The sequence below is a fragment of the Lagenorhynchus albirostris genome, chromosome 17 (genome assembly GCF_949774975.1).
Source record: "Lagenorhynchus albirostris chromosome 17, mLagAlb1.1, whole genome shotgun sequence".
Taxonomy (NCBI): Eukaryota; Metazoa; Chordata; class Mammalia; order Artiodactyla; family Delphinidae; genus Lagenorhynchus; species Lagenorhynchus albirostris.
In genome coordinates, this window is record NC_083111.1 from 7,276,059 (window position 1) to 7,297,384 (window position 21,326).

The 21,326-nt window shown below is 42.6% G+C and overlaps 1 protein-coding gene and 1 pseudogene across 3 annotated transcripts in view; one reads left to right on the forward strand and one right to left on the reverse strand.

Annotated features, from left to right (window-relative positions):
• Window positions 1–21,326, reverse strand: part of CA8 (carbonic anhydrase 8) — a 212,367-nt gene that overhangs the window by 60,738 nt on the left and 130,303 nt on the right. For all 3 annotated transcript variants that reach the window (XM_060128441.1, XM_060128440.1, XM_060128439.1), the window contains exon 3: window positions 13,154–13,278. In XM_060128441.1, the coding sequence (XP_059984424.1) occupies window positions 13,154–13,159 (6 nt within the window). In that variant the 5' untranslated portion in view covers window positions 13,160–13,278. The remainder of the gene's footprint in view (window positions 1–13,153; window positions 13,279–21,326) is intronic.
• On the forward strand, window positions 1,355–8,896 carry LOC132508385 (ubiquitin-conjugating enzyme E2 variant 2-like; annotated as a pseudogene).

Sequence of the window (21,326 nt, forward strand, 5' to 3'; positions counted from 1 at the left end):
CAGGAATAAAGACACAGACCTACTAGAGAATGGACTTGAGGATATGGGGAGGGGGAAGGGTAAGCTGTGACAAAGCGAGAGAGAGGCATGGACATACATACACTACCAAACGTAAGGTAGATAGCTAGTGGGAAGCAGGCGCATAGCACAGGGAGATCAGCTCGGTGCTTTGTGACCACCTAGAGAGGTGGGATAGGGAGGGCGGGAGGGAGGGAGACGCAAGAGGGAAGAGATATGGGAACATATGTATATATATAACTGATTCATTTTGTTGTAAAGCAGAAACTAACGCACCATTGTAAAGCAATTATACTCCAATAAAGATGTTAAAAAAAAAAAAACCTAAAACTACAGTCACCACGTGATCCAGCAATCTCACACCTGGACATATATCTGGAGAAAACCATAATCCAAAAGGATACCTGCACCCCAGTGTTCACTGCAGCTCTATTTACAACAGCCAAGACATGGGAGCAACCTAAGTGTCCACCGATGGAGGAGTGGATAAGGATGACGTGGTACATATATGTACAATGGAATACTACTAGGCCATAAGAAAGAATGAAATAATGCCATTTGCAGCAACATGGATGGACCTAGAGATGATCACACTAAGTGAGGTCAGACAAAGACAAATATCATATGATATCACTCATATGTGGAATCTAATTTTAAAAAAAGATACAAATGAACTTATTTACAAAGCAGAAACAGACTCACATATGTTGAAAACAAACTTATGGTTATCAAAGGGGAAGCCTGGGCAGGAGGGAGAAATCTGGAGCCTGGGATCAACACACATACAGTGCTATATATAAGGTAGGTAACCAACCTGGACCTACTGTATAGCACAGGGAACTCTACTCAGTATTCTGTGATAACCTATATGAGAAAAGAATCTAAAAAACAATGACTACATGTACTGATATATGTATAACTGAATCACTTTGGTGTACACCTGAAACTAACACAACATTGTCAATCAACTATACTCCGGTAAAATTAAAATATAAAACAAAAACAAATGCTGTCTTCTTACCTTTTATTTTTCTCACAGAGTTTGGCCATAAACACAGACACTTAACCAATGTTTGCTAACTGAATGGTATATATCACTCCACCATCTTGCCATCCTAACAGACTCAAAACTTGTTAATGTCTTTCTACAAAGCAGCCCACTGAGCTCAGCTGAGGAAAAGGCAGCAGGCATCACCACAGCCTTTATCCCACTAGGACCCAAGCCACTGACCACACAGTCGAGCTCTAGATCAGTTAGATCTCGATCTTGCTGTTCCCAACAGCAAGATTGGGAACACAGTTAAAGAATGTCGGACCGATAAGCTAATTAGGAACAATGCCCACTGATAAAAATCTGGAATGTTTGTTCTCCATCACAAGGTGAGTAAGTGATATTTGTGTTTAAAAATTATTGTAAAATATTTTCAGAGCCGTACAACCCAAATTCGGAACAGGATTAATGATTTCAGCCCTGGACCTGGGTCATAAGTTTTGAAAAGAGAAACATCCATAAACTTCCCTCAGTTATACCTTGTGTTTAAACAACTGCTGAGATGGTGAAGCGGGCAACAACCCACCCAAGTGAATCAGAAAGAAAAAATAAGTAAATCCTACACATGCTTCAAAATCCTGGCTCACTCCAAGCCCCAGCTCCTTCTAGAAAGTGGAAGACTGTGCGACTGTGTTAGGTACAATGGAGCTGCAGGCAAAAAGGGATGTGGTCCCAGGTGGTTAAAAGGGACAAACCTGCAGCAAAAGGAAACAGGACTTCCTTCACTGATGCCCCGATGCGGTTGGTCTCGTGCTAGTGTCCAGTGCCATAGAACTTTAAAGGGCGCTTGGGAGAATTCTGAATAGTCTTATTAACAGGAAATACCTCTTCTCTGTTCCTTGTTCCCATAAAGAGGGATTTTCCCAAAAGAAAGCTAGCCTTCCTCTCCACTCCTTCAACCAACTCCACCCTCCTCTTTATTCCTCTTTTGAAATCTGAGCTAGGCTTAGAGAGCAGGCTAATAAACCCAACCTGTAACTTCTCACCGCCCCCCACCTCCTCACCTCCCTTCCTTCCCTCCTATCTCGCCTCCCTCCACCCACTGCCTGTAACTGAGCAGGCTGACTCCCTCATACTAAGCTATGTCTCCAGTGTCCTTCATCCATAATAAAGGTGATGCTTTGTTCTCCGTTATCTGATGACTCTCACGACATCTACTTCCTATTTGCTCAGGGCTCAGGCTGGGGAGAAGCAATCTCTTTATGGGATCTCCCCAGAGAGCTCACCAATTTATAGACCCACCAAGGAATATTCATGGGAACTACATGAACTCTGAAGCCAGATAAATTGGTTTCCACTGAATAAACTCTGTCATACAGAGAGCTAAGTGATTCACTGAGCCAGGTTTAGAGAATGCACTTGCCCTACGGTGCCCAAGTGAAAACATCAATTCAGGGGTCCCCAACCCCCAGGCCACAGACTGCTACCAGCGAAGCTTCATCTGTATTTACAGCCGTTCCCCATCGCTCGTGTTACCGCCTGAGCTCTGCCTCCTGTCAGCATTATGGTGAGCTGTATAATTATTTCATTAAATAGTACAATGTAATAATCATAGAAATAAAGTGCACAATAAATGTAATGCCCTTGAATCATCCTGAAACCATCCCCCCGCCCCGCCACGGTTATCCGTGGAAAAACTGTCTTCCACGAAACCTGTCCCTGGTGCCGAAAAGCTTGGGGACCGCTGCATGAATTGATAAAAAAAAAAAAGTCCATCTTTCATTTATCAGGTCTCATCATTACAAATGTCTTTCTTTTATACTTAGTGTTTGTAATGTTTATAGTCAACAGTTTAAAATCTGGATTTCTTTGTTTCTACTCATTTCAAGGCTTCTTAAAAAAAACAAAACAACTGTACTGGCCCATGTTACAACATTTGCATCCAACACTAATTATGCCCTTAAAATGCTTTTAGGAAACACTTTAATACCAGATTTTGTAATGAGTAACACTATTTTCCACCACTATATTCAGTGAACCGTGCTTCCAACAGTATACGATTAATTTTTACAGCCTCTCCCTAAGTTTCACAAGGGTGGGAACAATTGTATTATCCTTATGCACCAGTGAAGGAATTGAGGTTAAACAACCACACAGAAGTCCAACAGCAAACACCCTGGTGAACTGGAGTCAGAGTGTAGCCCTCCCTGACTGATAATCTATGCCACCAGAGCAGGCTGCCTCCTAGGGGACCACGGCACCAAAAAGTCCAGTTCCCCATAGGCTTCATGCTACTTTGCTCTAGGATTCCATAGTGAGTTTTTGTTGTGTGTAGCCTTAAGAAGCTGAAAGGAAAAATGTATTCAAGCACAGGAAAGCAGTGGCCAGGACAAAATTATCTTACTAATAACTTCACTGTGCCATTTTAACTTATCATTCTTAAATACAAAAAGAAAAACAACCAGAAAGACGTATGCAGTTTTTATACTGGTTAAGATCTTATGAAGTTAAAAACCTCTTAACATCCTTCTATTCAATTAGAAGTTTAATCACACTGTTTACACAGGAAATATTTACTTGATTTTCACTACAAAATAAGCTGATAATATAAATGCTACTGCGTGTGCACGCACAGCAATCATAAAGAGATGTGTCAGGAAAAATGACCAGGAAATGACATACTGACTAGACTTGTAGAAGATAATGTATTCAGGGGAGTAGGGGTTTAAAAAAAAAAAAAAATTTCTTCTCCATTCATAGTCTCTGCATTTCTTACCTGTATGAACAAAAAATGCTTTGGTTTCCCCCTCACGGTATTTTCACCAGATTTTTATCATCACAACCACAATGACATCCCCCATCTCTTCCTAGTAACAGGAAGTACATACTGAAGGGTTTACTCTTTGCCAGCCTCTGAGCTAGTTTCAAGCCCCTTTTACAGACAGAAACACTGAGGCTGGAAGAGGTTTACTAGCTTGCCCAAGGTTGCAGAGCTTGGATTTCAATCCTGGTTTTCTGACTTCCAAGCCCAAACTCTTTCCAGCTACACCATCCTGACTCCCTCCCACAAGGTTCCACTGTTAATCAAGGCAGCAGTACTGGTGCCATGTTCTCCGGCTGCTTCCCAGAACCTAGACCTTTCCCGACTCTTCCCCACCATCAACACTCTCCTATCCTGTCTCTCACCAATCCTAATGTTGTTAGGTTATCCTAGTTACTCTAGCTTACAACTACCTATAACAGGGTTGTACCTAGCACAGTGCCTTTTGCAAACTAGTTGATAAATATTTCACTTAGCTGACAATAATTTATATCTCAAATAACATATTGGCTTTCTAATAAATGTCTTCAGAAGTCTTCCTCTAGATATATCCAGAGAAAACCATAATTCAAAAGGATACATGCACCCCAGTGTTCACTGCAGCACGATTTACAATAGCCAGGACATGGAAGCAACCCAAATGTCCGTCGATACATGAATGGATAAAGAAGACGTGGTGCATATATACAATGGAATATTACTTAGCCATAAAAAAGAAGGAAAGAATGCCATTTGCAGCAACATGGATGGACCTAGAGATTGGCATACTGAGTGAAGTAAGTCAGACAAAGACAAATATCATATGATATCGCTTATATGTGGAATCTCAAAAAAATGGTACAAATGAACCTATTTACAAAACAGAGTCACAGATGTAGAAAACAAACTTAGGGTTACCAAGGGGGAAGAGGAGGGGAGGGGGATAAATTGAGAGATTGGGATTGACACAGACACACTACTATATATAAAATAGATAACTAACAAGAACCTACCGTATAGCACAGGGAACTTTATTCAACACTCTGTAATGACCTATATGGGAATAGAATCTAAAAAAGAGTGGATATATGTATATGTATAGCTGATTCATTTTGCTGTACAGCAGAAAACTAACATAATATTGTAAATCAACTATACTCCAATAAACACTAATTTTAAAAAAAATCTTCCTCTAATTAGCTTTAAATAGCTGGAATTTGTATACTATATAGACAGGAGAGAGGGGATGAGGCCCTTTACATGGCACAGAAACCCTCAATTAAGTCTTCTAAACACTCATTGATTTAGAGAAAAGCGGGGAGGAGACAAATTATGAACACTGCATTTGGACTCCCCCCGTGTAACAAAAATGCCACGAGTTGTCTATTGCCCTCAACTCTATATGCCTATCACTCAGCCCACGGCCTGAACAGCTGGTTCCCAAGAAATACCTGTTGATTGACTGAATGAATGGATGGATAAACGGAAGAATGGATGGAGATGAGTTAAAGATGACCACTTGGTTATGAACTACATATTTAAACCAGAGTCTATTTTTATTGGAAGGCCTATTAAGAGAAGATGTATTTTACTGGAGGATTTCGATCTGTAAGAACCCAATTTAAAATATTTTCTACATGCAGCAAGTCTATAACCGCCTATAAATTCATTATATGTCACATTCATTTATAGGAACTAATTTTTCATTTTGCACAAATTTACCTTACATAGCAAAGTCAGCTACCATACTAATGTTTCTTTCAGTTAGTTTGCCAAAAAATCTCTCATACATCCTCAAACAATGACAATGAATAATCTACTACAAGAAATCCTTACAAAGATAAAATTGAAGGTAGCTTCAAAGTGACTACCTGAAGGTCAAGTTGGTCTTATACAATTCTATTTCTAAGAGAAAATGGCAGACTGCCAGATCATGTAGTACCACTAAAAGAACATTTCTGTGTGTTCAACACCATAACTTATTTTCTACTCGGTAAACTGTGAGGTTTCTGCTCCAAATACATTTTAATAAATGAAAAATAAATAAATATGCTGAATCAAAGCAGGAGCCATGATATTTATGGAATAAAAAGGCAAGTGTTCATTAGAATTCAGGAAACGTAAAATTTGTTTTTATTTTTCTTTACCCAGATGGGAGAGGGAGTTCCCACAATTACGACGACTGAAGGGGCCACAGCACAGGGATCTAATTCCTTCATCTGCTTACCCGTGAGGCGCAGTCTGCTAGTGCTGTGGACAATCCCAGGACCCCCAAATGATAATAACCATTATAGTCAGAGCCTGCTTCTGGTCAAAATGATAACACTTCCCAGAGAAGCTGAACATTCAAATGTGAAATTGTTTCCTTTAGTGTCAGTCTTAACTCCTTTTAATGGCAAGATTCCCTTTTTTCCCCATTAAAGCAATCTCAATCCAAAGTTGTAACTACCGTGGCAAATAAAATCTCAATGTAGAGCTGCTTTTCCTAGTAAGAAGTGGCTTTGGAAGGTGGAAAAAGCATCCCTCAGAGCAGAAGTCAGTTCACAGGTCTCATGTGTCCTCTGTCATTTCCTGAACCAGTCACTTCCCCCCCCAGACCTTGCGGAGCATCTCGGCAGAGTGGGTTTGGGGGGCGGGAGGCAGGGGGAGGGCAGAACTAGATGGTCCATTAAATCCACCCCAATTCTCAGGGGGCAGCAAGGTTCTACCTTCAAGACCACATACCCCTGTACCTTCACAAAGCCCATCTGAGCTTTGTCTTCATAGCCTGTGAGACCCAGGCACAAGGCCACAGCTTCACTAGAACCCTTCCGAGCAAGGTTAAAACACGCTCACCTCTAAATGGGGCTGCATGCAGACATAAAAGCCCTCCCAGGGGCGGCGGAGAGGGAGACAAAGACTGTGGTGCTGTCTCCTTCCATCTACACCACCAGAGACAAGACCAGTAGTAAAGGATAATTCTTAAATGGAATATTTGTTTAAACAAAAGGCACTCTTCTTCATCCAGGCCATACATCATGGTTTCCTATAAGATGCTCTGTGACTCTTAACTTTTTGGAGCCCCAGATTTCTCCGAGGTTAAAACAGGAGTTTGGAAAGTTAGTTTGATACACCCTTTCGAGGTGATCGCTAAAGTTCTTTTTACAGACAAATTATCTATATGCCTTATATGTCTAATCATCATAATGTTTTTGTTTTCGGGGGTTTTTTGGGCCATGCTACGCGCCCTGCAGGATCCTAGTTCTCTGACCAGGGACCAAACCCGTGCCCCCTGCAGTGGAATCGTGGAGTCCTAACCACTGGACCGCCAGGGAAGCCCCCTCATGATAGTTTAACTCACTGAAGTCACCCTATGACATTTCCTTGGAAAGGCAATGGAAGTCTCCGTTTTGGAAGAGGTTCACAAACTCGAAGCTCAACTTGGGATGCCCGTGGCAACCAAATAACTAGAAAAGATCATCAATTCACTATTAACCGGGCAAACTCTTCCTGGTATCTCCTCGGAGTAGTAAAACAAATAAATAAAAATAAATATCTTTCTGTCAAATGAATATGCAAATCACTTGGAGAGGCAGCAGCCCAAAAGCCAGGTCTTTTTCCCTAAAAGAACACTTAAATAGCAAACACTACTATCTCCCTGAAAAGAAAAGAAGAAACGCAGGGTTATCTGGAAACCCAGGATATTGGGGGGTAAGGTATAATATTCAAGATTGGCACTTTATTATGAGATACATTCTTCATAATGTTTTGTTGGCCTATTTTGCAATCAAGATCTGGACTCTTCACAATTACAGACTCCTGCTCTGCACAGTGGAACTCTATCAAATGCACTCAGCTTTCCATAAACAGCTGGTATGTGGCTCAATTATCACCGAGCCCTTCAGAGTACACAGAGCAAGACCTGCTCTTTAAATACAATGTAAATAAAGATAAGAGTCTGCCCTACACTATGCTGTGCTCTATCTGGATAATTCACTCTCAAATTGTAAACTTTTAGGCCAAAAGGGCAAGAAAGTCAAACCTGCCGTACACGATCTCCAGCTGGTCTGTGGGCAGGATCAGTGCCCATCCTAAGAAAACTATCCTTCATCTGGAGTGAAATGAGACAAACAGAAATATTGTAGGGAGTTTGTTAAAAGCTCAGTCTATTCAATGCATAGGCCTAGGGACTTCCCTGGTGGCACAGTGGTTAAGAATCCGCCCGCCAGTGCAGGGGACACAGGTTCGAGCCCTGGATGGGGAAGATCCCACATGCCGCGGAGCAACTAAGCCTGTGTGCCACAACTACTGAGCCCGCGAGCCACAACTACTGAAGCCCATGAGACTAGAACCCGTGCTCTGCAACAAGAGAAGCCACCACAGTGAGAAGCCCGCGCACCGCAATGAAGAGTAGCCCCCGCTCACCACAACTAGAGAAAAGCCCACACGCAGCAACGAAGACCCAACGCAGCCAAAAATAAATAAATTAACGAAAAATAAATTTTTAAAAAATGTATAGGCCTGTGTTTATTCTGAGACCATATCCTTCCTACATTTAGCTATTAAATTAGAGATTTTCTCTTTACAAACTGATGGGGACAGCAGAGAGTTATGATGTTACTTGAAAAAAATAAAACTTGGCCACTCTGTTGGTCTCCCCAACCCCCAATTTTTTTTTTTTAATTTTGCTGCTCCAGCATAAAATCTAAATGCCTGGGATGTACTTTCCCATAGCAGTATGAAAGTAGCGATTCATGTGCAAAGATTAATTTACCAGGAGTTATATATACAGTTAGGCTACCTTGAAGTAGCAAAGAACATGACGGTCTCCACATACAAAATGACGAAAACACAATACATAGCCTGAAAGTTGAATTTGAACCTAAATACCTGGAAGTTCCTCCATTAATTAGATTTGTAACAAAATTAACATGAATAGAATAAATACTTCTAGTGATACGGTGGATGCAGAAAGGATACTGCTATTAGCAAAATCACAAAATTCATACAGCAGTAAAGTTGTACTTCAAGAGCTAAGACAGCTAATGCCGCCCAAAGAAAACATGGAGCTACCACCACCGCCAGGACAAACACAGGAATTAATTTGACTGGATCCCGTCCTTGTTTTAAAGCAACAACATTCTACTCGCGTTTGCTGTCTTGATTAAATATCTCGATGCAAAATACCCACATATTAAGAATTCCAGCTGGTAGACATCACCCAGACATTTGTAAGAATATAGTTAACACGTGCAAACCCATTATGTTTTCAGGTAATGGGTAACGGGAAGAAAAATGCAGCACAATTCTCTTTTCTCTTGTTAAGGCGCTGTCATTTAAGCAGAAACCTGGAGTATTCGTAATAGAATTCAGTTACAAGATGAAAGCATGGCAAAAAATGTCAGGTAGCTGTGGAAGCATGTGTGTTTCTGAAAACTACCAACCTCAAGAAGGAAAAGCAGAAAGGACAAGCTTTATCTATTTTGCTGAGTACAAGAGCTGCAGTTTAAATTGTTAGGGACTTCCCTGGTGGTCCAGTGGTAAGGAATCCACCTTACAATGCAGGGGACGTGGGTTTGCTCCCTGGTCAGGGAACTAAGATCCCACATGCTGCGGGGCAACTAAGCCCACACACCACAACTCCTGAGCTCACGTGCCTCAACTAGAGCCTGTGTGCCCCAAACTACAGAGCCCACATGCTCTGGACTCCACGTGCCACAACTAGAGAGAGAAAAGCCACACGCCACAACAAAAGATTCCACGTGCCTCAGTGAAGATCCCGTGTGCCACAACTAAGACCGACGCAGCCAGAAAAATAAATTAAATAAATAAATCTTTTTAAAAATAAATAAATAAATAAATTGTTTAATGTCACAAACTGTGTTAATATTTGAAGTGATGTGCGTGCTGACGACTCATAGCATCAAAAATATATTCAGGATTGCGTTTATACCTGTATTTATAATTTTAAAAAGTCAAGAGGGGAGCTTGATGAGCTTCTGTTAAAAGCCATTCCCACGTTATATGTAACAGACAAGGTAATTATTTGTTTACAGATGGCTGCTGAATAAACCATCCATTTAAGTTTAAGTGAGATCAGCAAAAAGGAAATACGTATTGATGTGTCTTTTGGAGATTAAAGTTAGTCTTAAAATGTAAATAAGATATGGAAACTGTCCTTAAAAATTATTTTTTTAAATCACATACCGGGTAAACAGCGCCCTCACTCCCCACTGTCCTGTCGGCTATGTCCTTGGGTTCCAAGCGGCCCTGACGGCAGTACAGAACAGGGGGATGCTGGGAAGTTACCTACTTATCCCCACATTAGGCATCTCATTCCCTCCCAGACTATTCTACGTGGAGTCCCTCTCTCCTCTCCTTCACCAGCTCAGCCCTCTCCGCCTGAAAACCCAGCTCACTCTTCACAGCCTCCATTAAAACAAAACAGAAAGCACCTGGCTCACAGCTATGCCCCTCAAACTCTGTGCACCCAAAAGACGGATGCACTCCACAGGATCCAGCACTAAACGAACGTCAGATGACTGACAGAAGTATTTTCTCTAGGACTGGATCAGAGATCATCTGGGACAACAAAGAATTCAAGTATTATTCATCACCTATTTTGGAAAAATTAGTCAGAAATTCCATCATCATAAGTATAAATACTTCTGCAGAAACAAAGCCTCACCACCAGAGTTTAATCTCCACTCAACACAAGCCATTACCTGTGCACTTAATGGACCAGGGCAGTTAAAACTTCACCAAGTGGCAGGACCAGTCTGCACGCTGGGTCCAAAATTCTACTCGACTGTGGGGCGAAGAGCACACGTCACCAACCTAATGTCATGGAGCTTCCCGAGGCTGTAAATTCTGTGAGTCACAGGCAAAGTTACTGAATCCCCTCCGGAAGCTGGCGCTGACCCAAGGACTCCCATCTCTCCCAAAATTTTTGATTATGAGACTGTATCTCTGAAGGCTGACTGAGATGAAAAAGCTTTTCAAACCCAAAGAAGAGGGCAGGGCCGAGGCCCTGACAGCCCAGTGTTTTCCTGCCCCTCCTCGGCCCTCCGCTACCCTGCAGGTTTAACTATTTGGGATTGTCTTGTGTCCTCCCTCCTCTTTGATATGTTCTGGTGTGAACTCTTCCCTTTCACTTTGGGTGAGGACAGGGCAACAGCCAGAGGTGACACAGAGACAGGGCTGAATTGCTTCAAGGCACTAGAAGTGATAGGATGTCTGTGGGAACTGAGAAAAAAGCCCCTGGAAAGGTTAACATTTGAAGACCCAACATCGCCCATCAAGGTCTTAAAGAAGCTGTCTCCTCTTACTGTCCTCGGCATCACATACCACATATATTATTCAACACACTGCAACCGTTTTTCCCTCCATCCTCGAAACAGTTAATATTTCACTTTTTTTTTTTTTTTTTTTTTGGCTGCTTTGGGTCCTTGTTGCTATGTGTGGGCTTTCTCTAGCTGTGTCGAGCAGGGGCTACTCTTCATTGGGTGCGTGGGCTTTTCATTGCAGTGGCTTCTCTTTGTTGCAGAGCATGGGCTCTAGGTGCATGGGCTTCAGCAGTTGTGGCCCACAGGCTCTAGAGCACATGCTCAGTAGCTGTAGCACAGGGGCTTAGTTGCTCCGCGGCATGTGGGATCTTCCCGGACCAGGGCTTGAACCTGTGTCCCCTGCATTGACAGGTGGATTCTTAACCACTGTGTCACCAGGGAAGTCCTAATATTTCACTTTTAAGACCTGAGTTTTTTTAATGAAAGGGATATTTGGGGCTTTCAAAAGAAATTTTTTAATGATTATTAAAGTAACATTGAGAAATACTTTCTCTAACTTCATTCTTTAAGGCACATATATCATTTATATAAGTTAACCAGTAGTGACTTCCAGGCAATGAGGCAGGCATGGACGTGGTATCTGGTCAGGAGCAATTCCATACTTAAGTATGTGCAGTTGGGAAAGACAGACAAGGAAGACTGGTGTTTCGGCAGCCCCTGAAATGTACTATTACTTGACACTGATGGGCTATTTCCCAGGAGAGAACTGCGGTCCTTATAGAAACAAATATGAACAACAGAGACATCCTGTCAATTTCACCAATGTGGGTTGTCTCTGATGTACCTGGCACTGCACTAAATGTTGGGAGTAACACGGAGAGTGAAAGGGAGACTTTTTCTTCAGGAGCTGTATTAGCTTGGGCTGCAATAACAAATTATCATAGACCGGAGGCTTAAACAACAGAATTTATTTCTCCCACTTCTGGAGGCTTGCAAGTCCAAGATCAAGGTGCCGACAGAACTGGTGTCTGGTGAGGGCACACTTCCGGGCTTGGAGATGGCAGTCTTCCTGTGTCCTCACCCGGCAAAAAGCAGGGAGAAGCAAACTCTCTCTGGACTCTTATCAGGGCACTAATTCCACTCACGAGGGCCCCACCTTCATGACTTCTTCTAATCCTAATCACCTCCCAAAGGCTCCACCTCCTAATACCATCACATCAGGGGGTAGAGTTTCAACATATGAATTTGATTGGGGGGGTGGGGATCACAAACACTTCAGTCCATAATAGGAGCCCACACTCAGTGAGAAGGACTCTTTAAACACTAAAGGTTACAATGCATGAGATCAATGTCACAGCAGCAATCCATCAAGGACACTGGGAGCACAGAAGAAGAAGGAATTAGTTCTGCTTAGGGAAGGAACTCAGAAGAAGTCCCACGGAAGAAGGGATACTCTAACTAGATACTGAAGAAAGAGCTGGAGTTGGCTAAGAAAATAAGTAGGGGAGAAAACTCTTCAGACAAAAGAAAGACTCTAAAACTCTTTCTCTCTCTCTCTCTCTCTCTCTCTCTCTCTCTCTCTCTCTCTCTCTCTCTCTCTCTCTCTCGCTCTCTCTCTCGCTCTCTCTCTCGCTCTCTCGCTCTCTAACTGCTTGAGGCAAATAAAACCAACTTACCAATTTTAACCAGAGTTAAACCAGACTTTTAATTACTGTTGAGGTTTCTCCAGAAGTTATTTGTTTTCAGCTTATCATCTATTCATAGCATCCACAAAAGTGACCTCCTGAATTTGCAGAGGCAGCAGAATTTTTACAACAGTAATAATACTAAGATGAAACTTAATAGCATAGATTGCCGTAATAACCAACAGCCCATGCGCATTCTCCAAGCCCACTAAGGCTGATGGGAAGCCTCATTTGCTGCCCCAAGCTTATATTTCATGGAGCACTTTTTTATTTTAACATACATTGATTACATTCAAGAGCTACACATCTACTTTTAAACTAAACCATTTTCAGTAAATCGCTGAATACTTTACACGAACAACAAAAGTTTTACAAGCTGATTTGTTCTTCTTACCTCCATGGGAAAAGCTTTGAAATTAACTGTGTGCTCAGAACCACGCTGGTTTTCTCTTCCCCAATGAAATCTGACTTCATACAGCTCAAATTCATGCCCTTGAGGCAATGGACCTCCAGATAGAACTGAAAAAAGAAAATAACATATTTAATTACATCTCAAACACATTCATCAGCACATCACTATAAACACTAGGGACATTTTTTTGCCAGAAAGGTCTCATGAGCTCTACAGAATAAATTCACATAACCAAAATGAAGAGTGAATCACAACTGTGAGATGATTTTATACTGTCAATACAGTAGAAGTTCAAAAATAACTTTTACTTTCAGTAAAAGTTCTGAAATACTTGGGAATGATATGTATATGTTAACTTCTTGTGTATTTTAGGCATAGGAGTTGACAGAAAATAAACACAGTAGCTATTTATACTCCCCGACACTTAAACTTATCATTGATCAGGGGACAAGAATATGGTCTGAGTCTCAGGCTGACCAATAATTCGCTATAGACCTATCAATAAATTGAACCTTGTTTACAGATAATCCATTTACACGAGCAGGCTTTCAACTGAGACAACAGATGTCAGCCAACAAAATTATCCATGCAGTGAATTACTATTAAGCCAATCTGATTTTTCAACAATGAAATCACATTTTTAAAAATGCAATCTATCATCCAGTGTCACATAAATGTAAACAAAATTGTAATAAAATATTAACAATACTTAAAATATTAAATTTAGTTCTATGGGGCCCTGTCTCTATGTCTCATTTCCGGAGATAACCCAGAACTTTGTCCCAAATAAGAGCACTCTAAAGGATGATAAAAAAATACATCTTGTCTTGAAGCAACAAAATACTTTGATTAGTTAACACTCCCTGATATCATATGGAAAAACCTGACATAAAGTTTATTACAAAGGGCCAATTTTGACACAAATAAAGGTTGTTTGCATTCTTCCTGTTAACAAAACTGTTCATTCTAAATGGTATCAGCTAAGAATTATTGGTTATTTTCAGCCAAGGAGCTGACAAAATTCACCCTCTCCCCAGATGTGGTCTCTTTGAAAGAGGTTAGTGTTCACACGTGGACTGTCATTGTGCAGGAAGCGACGGTGGCCAGACTGAGTGCCCCACTGCGGATCAGCTTTGTTCTCCATCCTTCCTCTAAACTCAAAGGAGAAGAAGGGGAGTTGGTGCAGCCATATTTGTTTGGTTGGTTCTTCATCTAGTAACTTTTCCCCCAAAGAATTTAAAGCTGCTTCCATCAAAGTTCCTATCCTGCAGCCAGATGGCATAAATCAGAAGGAAGAGCAAAGGGCAAACAAAGACAGAGGCAGAAAAGAGACGGAGCAATGAGGCCATGGCACAGATGAACATCTCGCAGACCTCGCTGAAAGCGCCCTACAGATTTGATGCTAAGCCTCCCTCCGGCTCCAACAAAGAAGAAAACCAGCAGCAGCAAAAAGGGACTTTAATTTTTCAAGGGTTTAACCCTCACATCTGGAGGAAAGGGAAGTGCAGTGATGGCCTTTAGGGTGACACCATGTCACAAGATTGTAATGCGTTCCTCACGCTTGGTCTTTTTTTTTAAGTTTCGATGCAACTCTGAGGGGTCGGTGTTATCATCCCACCCATGTGGCTGAAACGGGTTGAGGGTGAACAGCCCCGGTCATCCAGCGAGCCAGCTCCAGGAACCTGGGACTCGAGCTTGTGACCCACAGCCCGCAGTGAGACGGGGAGACCGTGCTTTCGGTGCCCGTGAGCATGACCCAGAAAACAGTGGTCCTTAGCCATGTAAATACATGGCTAAAAAGGGATTACTGAATCTAGAACCACAATGCAGGCTCACTGCATCTTCTTCAATAACCATCATGCTGTGGATTGAAGAAGGTCTAAAGTGTTTTGATCTCAACCAGAGTGCCGCAGCTTCTGAATACCCTCCAAACTCATTCCCTTACCATGGTTGTCCGAACTGGGTCTTAAGAAAAACTGGCAAAGAGGCCTGGAGTCCACCCACTGTGTACCCCACCTCCCAACAAAAAAGAATAAATGGGAAAGGCTTCTTGGGAGTCCTGGGTAGCAGGTAGATGGGCCCCCGGACTGGACAGCTGGAGTTTGTCAAGTGGAATAAACTGGAGCTTTGTTTTCCCAGACACTCCAAGGACCAAGTTAATGGAGGGAGCTGAGCTCTGCTGGAGTAAAGAGATAAGATGACCCCTCCTGAGGTCAAGGAGAACTCCCCAACTGCAAATGCACAGAAAGGCTCCTCGGGAGTCAAAAAGGGAGGGGGCGTTACCCCATTCCACGCTGGAATCGATCTTGGCAAAAAGATACACACACGTACCAGGGAAGGACCCTAGGACAGGTCAGGTGTGGGAAAAGAAAAAAGATAATCGGCCAGAGGTAGACAAAGAGCCGGAAGAACTGCCCTGTCTAAATGATTCAACCACCTCTTTACTGTGCTTCTCCTCATTAGGGAGGACACCCACCCCCTTTCTCTCCGGGTGTGTATTTCTGCCTTGCTTCTGTCTTAAATAAATAGTTTCTCTGTGTGCTCTCCCACATGTTGCGCTGTGTCTCTGATAATAAACTCTGTATCTGCTTTTGCAGTTTTTGCCTCCTTGAGAAATTCATTTTTCAAACAGGGCAAGAGCCAGGGCAACTTTGCCTCTAGCCTCTAGCCCCTGGTAGACTAGCAGCTAGGATTCCTGGTTTTCACTCAGGCTACCTAGGTTCCATTCCTGGGCAGGTTCCATTCCTGCTCACCACTATCTCCCCAAGATCAGTCCCATGCTTGCTGCACCCCAGCCTGCACCATTTGAAATGGAAACACCCTTCACCTTGTGGGTCTACGACCCGACTTGAGGCTTTTGTCTTGGACCAGCTTAGCTCCACACGGCCAAGGGAAAAGAAACGGGAGTACTGTGGAATGAAGCATACGTGAGATCGGAAATATATTTTCCCAAAACATTTTCATCAGGTACACACACACACATACACACAGAGTTTCTGAAACTGTTACAGAGCAGTCCACCAGTAATTTCTTATAGCAATGGATGAAGCTGATTCTGTCCGTGATTTCAGGGGCCAAAAAGAGATCTGTGCTTCACACGTATACCCCTCACCTGACCAATGGCCAATATTTCTTTAGATTAAACCTTGGGAATAGAACTGATATTTTAAATGCCCTGGAAATTCAAACTGCACAGATGTATGTCTTACTGGGGAGAAGTTCCAGGCCCACAGGGCTTCCACTGAAAAATATTTCAACAAATATTTTTTGATCATCTACACTGTAACAGGCACCATATTCAGTGTTTAACATACATTGATGTTGGGCTTCCCTGGTGGCGCAGTGGTTAAGAATCTGCCTGCCAATGCAGGGGTCACGGGTTTGAGCCCTGGTCCGGGAAGATCCCACAAGCCGCGGAGCAACTAAGCCCGTGCGCCACAACTACTGAGCCTGTGCTCTAGGAGCCACAACTACTGAGCCCGCGTGCTACAACTACTGAAGCCCACGCGCCTACAGCTCATGCTCCGCAACAAGAGAAGCCACTGCAATGAGAAGCCCACATGCTGCAACGAAGAGTAGTCCCCACTCGTCACAACTAGAGAAAGCCCAGACGCAGCAACAAAGACCCAATACAGCCAAAAATAAATAAAATTTTTTAAAAAGATACACTGATGTTGACAAAACAGACAAAATTCACCGGCTTCATGGATCTTACATCCTATTGGGATGACATGCGAATTTATATATTTATGAAGATCAGACTTTTACTGTGATGTTTGGTCATTACATGGTCATTATTTCAAGAAAATTATAATGAAACCAGATCCTCAGGGTCTTACATTCTATTGGGTTGAAAATGAGCACAAAGAAGGGAAGCGTTTTTCCCAAGCCTGGCCCCCAGGGAGAGGTGACAAAGGGGAAGCTTTCAGCCAGGAATTGGCTCTGGTACCTTTCACTTTTGCTGCAGAAGAATAATCCAAAGTTAAACCGCACTAAAATCGCAAGGTGCTGCAAAGCCATAAAAAATGACAAAATCATGAATTCAGAATTTTATGAGGTGCCAGGTAAAAGCATTACCTGTTCATCCCCCAAGAATGATTGTGTTTACAGACCACAAATAAATAGCAGGTCTCTTTTATCCATTTGGAAACATCCTCTCAAGGCATTATTCTTCCTTTTGACCATGTCCTTGTTTTATGAGAAAACTAGTCATACAACAAGAAGAGCACTTTTCCGACATTTATGAAGATCACATTTTGCTTAGTGATATTCTGTCACTATGTGGCAGGTTTATTAGTTGTGGCGCCATTATGTCAAATAAAATTACAAGGAAACATGAAACTCACACTGACGACACGCTACATTTCCTGAGAATAACAAACTTGTGAAAAGAATACAGCACACACCGATGCCACTGCTACACCTCCGTTGTCTTTAATCCTTCTTCTTTGATAGGCACAGCCATTACGCTTATAGACATAAAAGAGTTCCTTTCAGAAGCTTCTGCAAAATATGGGAATCCCATAGAGACATGACATATATACATTTACCTAAATCCATTTAAGCTTCTATAATCCTTTGCTGAAAACAGACTTGCCAGATAGTTCAAAAGCTGTTTGCCCCTCATTTCATTTGAGTTCAACACACACGTTTTGAGATGGTCTCCATGCCCACCCCCGTGCTGACCACTCAGTGTATAAAAGGAAGGATATAGTCTCAGCACTGGCAAGGCATTCTCTGTGCTTAAGGCACTAAAGGTGATTGCATCGGGGCAGTAGGGGAAAATGCACAAGGCACTCAGAGGGCGCCCAGCAGGGTCCAAGCCAAAACCAAGGCCGGTGGGGGGTGGTCAGAAAGTCAGGGAAGACTTTCTGGAAGAGATGACAACTAAGCAGAGTCTTGAAGGGTAAGCTAACAGCAGAAGTGAGAAAGTACATTCGGAGCAGAGAGAAGAGGCTCAGAGAGGCTCAGAGATGGGAAACGGCCTGAGGGTACTCCAAGACAATAAAGTCAGAGGTACCCAGTGGCCAAAGGCAGGCCTCAAGGTGTGAACATCAGGACGGGATGGCAGCTCACGTGGAGGGGCTGGAGTTTATCGTGGAGGGAATCATCGTTAGCTTTTAAGCAGGAGGCTAATATTTTTGCATTTTAAAATATTACTCCCAGGTCCCAGGTCTGGGACTTTCCTGGCGGTCCAGTGGTTAAGACTCCACACTTCCACTGCAGGGGGCATGGGTTCGATCCCTGGTTGGGGAACTAAGATCCTGCACGCTGCGTGGGGTGTGGCGTGGCCAAAAAAAAAAGGAGCTTTGTTTTCCCAAAAGGATTAAAATATTACTCCCAAGGGGACTGCTCTGGTGGCGCTATCAGATTGCTATCATCTGTACCAATTTGAGGAACCTGGGATTAGAAGAATTCTAGAGGTTTCCTTCCAATCATGTCCCTCTCTCAATCCAGGAATGCTGTGTTTCGCCACTATTTATTTTCAGAATGTAAAGCTTTTACTCTTGAGTTAGTTTCTCCCACACAGTTGTAAGGCTAAGCCTGTAGATGCTATTACCTAAGATTTTGTAACTTGTTAAAACCAGTATCATCTGTAGAGCCTCCAAGTTTCCAGAATTTGGAGTTCTCTGGCCTTCAGAGCTACTTGTTCATATGTGTATAGCTATGTATAAAAGCTTCATTTTAAAGAAGAAAAAAAAGAATCCACGTGCCCATGCAGGGGACACGGGTTCGAGCCCTGGTCCGGGAAGATCCCACATGCCGCGTAGCAACTAAGCCCGTGAGCCACAACTACTGAGCCCGCGTGCCACAACTACTGACCCTGCACTCTAGAGCCCGTGCTCCGCAACAAGAGAAGCCACCACAGTGAGAAGCCCGCGCACTGCAACGAAGACCCATCACAGCCATAAATAAATAAATAAATTTATTTTAAATATATATATATATATATATATATATATATATATATATATATAAAACTCCCAGGTCTGCATGGACAGTGTACCAGCCAAGAGCAAGCGCAGCTGTTGAAAAGGCTGCTGTCACAGCCGGCCAAAGACGGTGAGGCCAGGAGACAGAGGCTGCTGAAGCCACGACTCCAACGTGCAGGGACACCAACGCCAATGGTCCCTGATGTGTCCCCCGAAGGATCAGAGGCCCCCAAAGTTCATTCTCAATAGGTTTAAAGATTTTATAGCCTCAGTTTAACTTTTAAAGAATCCCAAATGTATTCAGAAAGCATTCCAAAAATAGTATTAATTAGTATTTTTTTAACATTTGAAGTCTTAAAACAATCAGTATTTTTTAAACAGTCCTTAGCTTTTAACCTACTGCTTTATTTCATATTAAAGAATAAATATCATCAGCTCATAAGTGTAGCACTAACATAACAGTAGGGAGAGGAGACCAGTTAAGCTGCGTCTGTATAAGCAAAGTGAAGGGGGTGAAGGCAACTGTGCAGGTAATTCAAGTCCCCCAAAGTCAGCTAATAACACACATAATCATAAGTGAATTCAAGTTTTGCTCTCCTGGTTGCCCTCATTTATAGGAACTTCTCTGAGAAGAGACAAGTGAATCTCTAATTCTGGTAGTAAGTGATCAATAAGTATATGTATTAATGAATGGAGGGCTATCATATGAGGACCAGTGGAAGGAACTAATTATGTCCGGAAGGAAAAATGGCAACTCCACGGTATGATGATGGCAGTCAATCTTTTACAGAATGTCATGTGGAAGTACAATTTTATGTATTCCATGTCAGTCCAGCATCCCAAAATAGAAACAAGGAGGGCAATCCCAGAAACTTTTCGATCTGGGGAATTACTCAAAAGCAAAATGGATCTCCTCAGTGAGGAATGATGAAGCCACCCAGCCACTTGCCAGAAGGTCTGAGATATGGGGGCTGGACTGGGGGCCTCCAGGGGCCCATCCCACTCATTGAATATTATTCAGCCCCTTTCCTAAACTCATGGGCTGCCTTAGTGGAAATCAGAACACTGAAGAAAGTAGCATACAGTCTGTGTGAGTGAGCTGCTGAAAGGTGATTGTATCACAAGAGAAAAGGGTGGAGAAAGAAACTTTGAGAAATCCTATCATTTAAGGTTAATGGGGCATGAAGAACTGGCAAAGGAAAGGCAGTCAAAATTAAGAAGAAACATCTGTGACGTCATAGAGACCAACAGGAGAAAGAGTTTCCAAAAATTCCATTGCAAATGCAGCAGAATTAAAGTATTTTGAGAATTTTAAAGTGGCCACTCGAGGGCTTCCCTGGTGGCGCAGTGGTTGACAGTCCGCCTGCCGATGCAGGGGACACGAGTTCGTGCCCCGGTCCGGGAAGATCCCATATGCCGCGGACCGGCTGGGCCCATGAGCCATGGCCGCTGAGCCTGCGCGTCCGGAGCCTGTGCTCCGCAACGGGAGAGGCCCCAACAGTGAGAGGCCCGCGTACCACAAAAAAATAATAATAATAAAAATAAATAAAGTGGCCATTCGATCGTAGAATGAGATTATCAGTGACGTTCGTTTGGGAACTTTCAGCAGGGGATTGGGGGTGAAAGGCTCCTGTTCGTGACATGCCTCAAATTTAAAACCCCAGGTAGGGTTACTATATATGGGAACTATACCATTAGGATTATTTTTGAAGCTTTAATTTAGTAAATGGAAGCATTTAAATGACGCTACAATTGTTGTAATTCTTTTTGGTAGTTCTGTATCCTTTTTTAATATAAACAAAGCAGAACAATTTTTTTAATTGTGCTTATTCTACAGATATTTTTATTTAAAAAAAAGCAGCATCCAAGGAAACTTCAACGCATTATTACCAAGTGAAAGAAGCCAAGCGGAAGGCTATAAAATGTATGACTCCAACTATATGACACTGTGAAAAATGCAAAGCTATGGAGACAGTATAAAGATTAGTGATCGCCAAGGGCTGGGGAGAGGAAAGGAAGAACAGAAGCGCAGAGGATTTTTAGGGCACTGAAACCATTCTATACGATGCTACAATGGTGGATACGTGTCATGAAACATTCGTTCAAGCTCATGGAATGTAAAACACCAAGAGCGAACCCTAGTGTAAACTATGGACTTGGGCGCTGAGGGTTCAGCTGTCAATGCAGGTTCACTAACTGTAGCAAATGTACCCTCTGGTTAC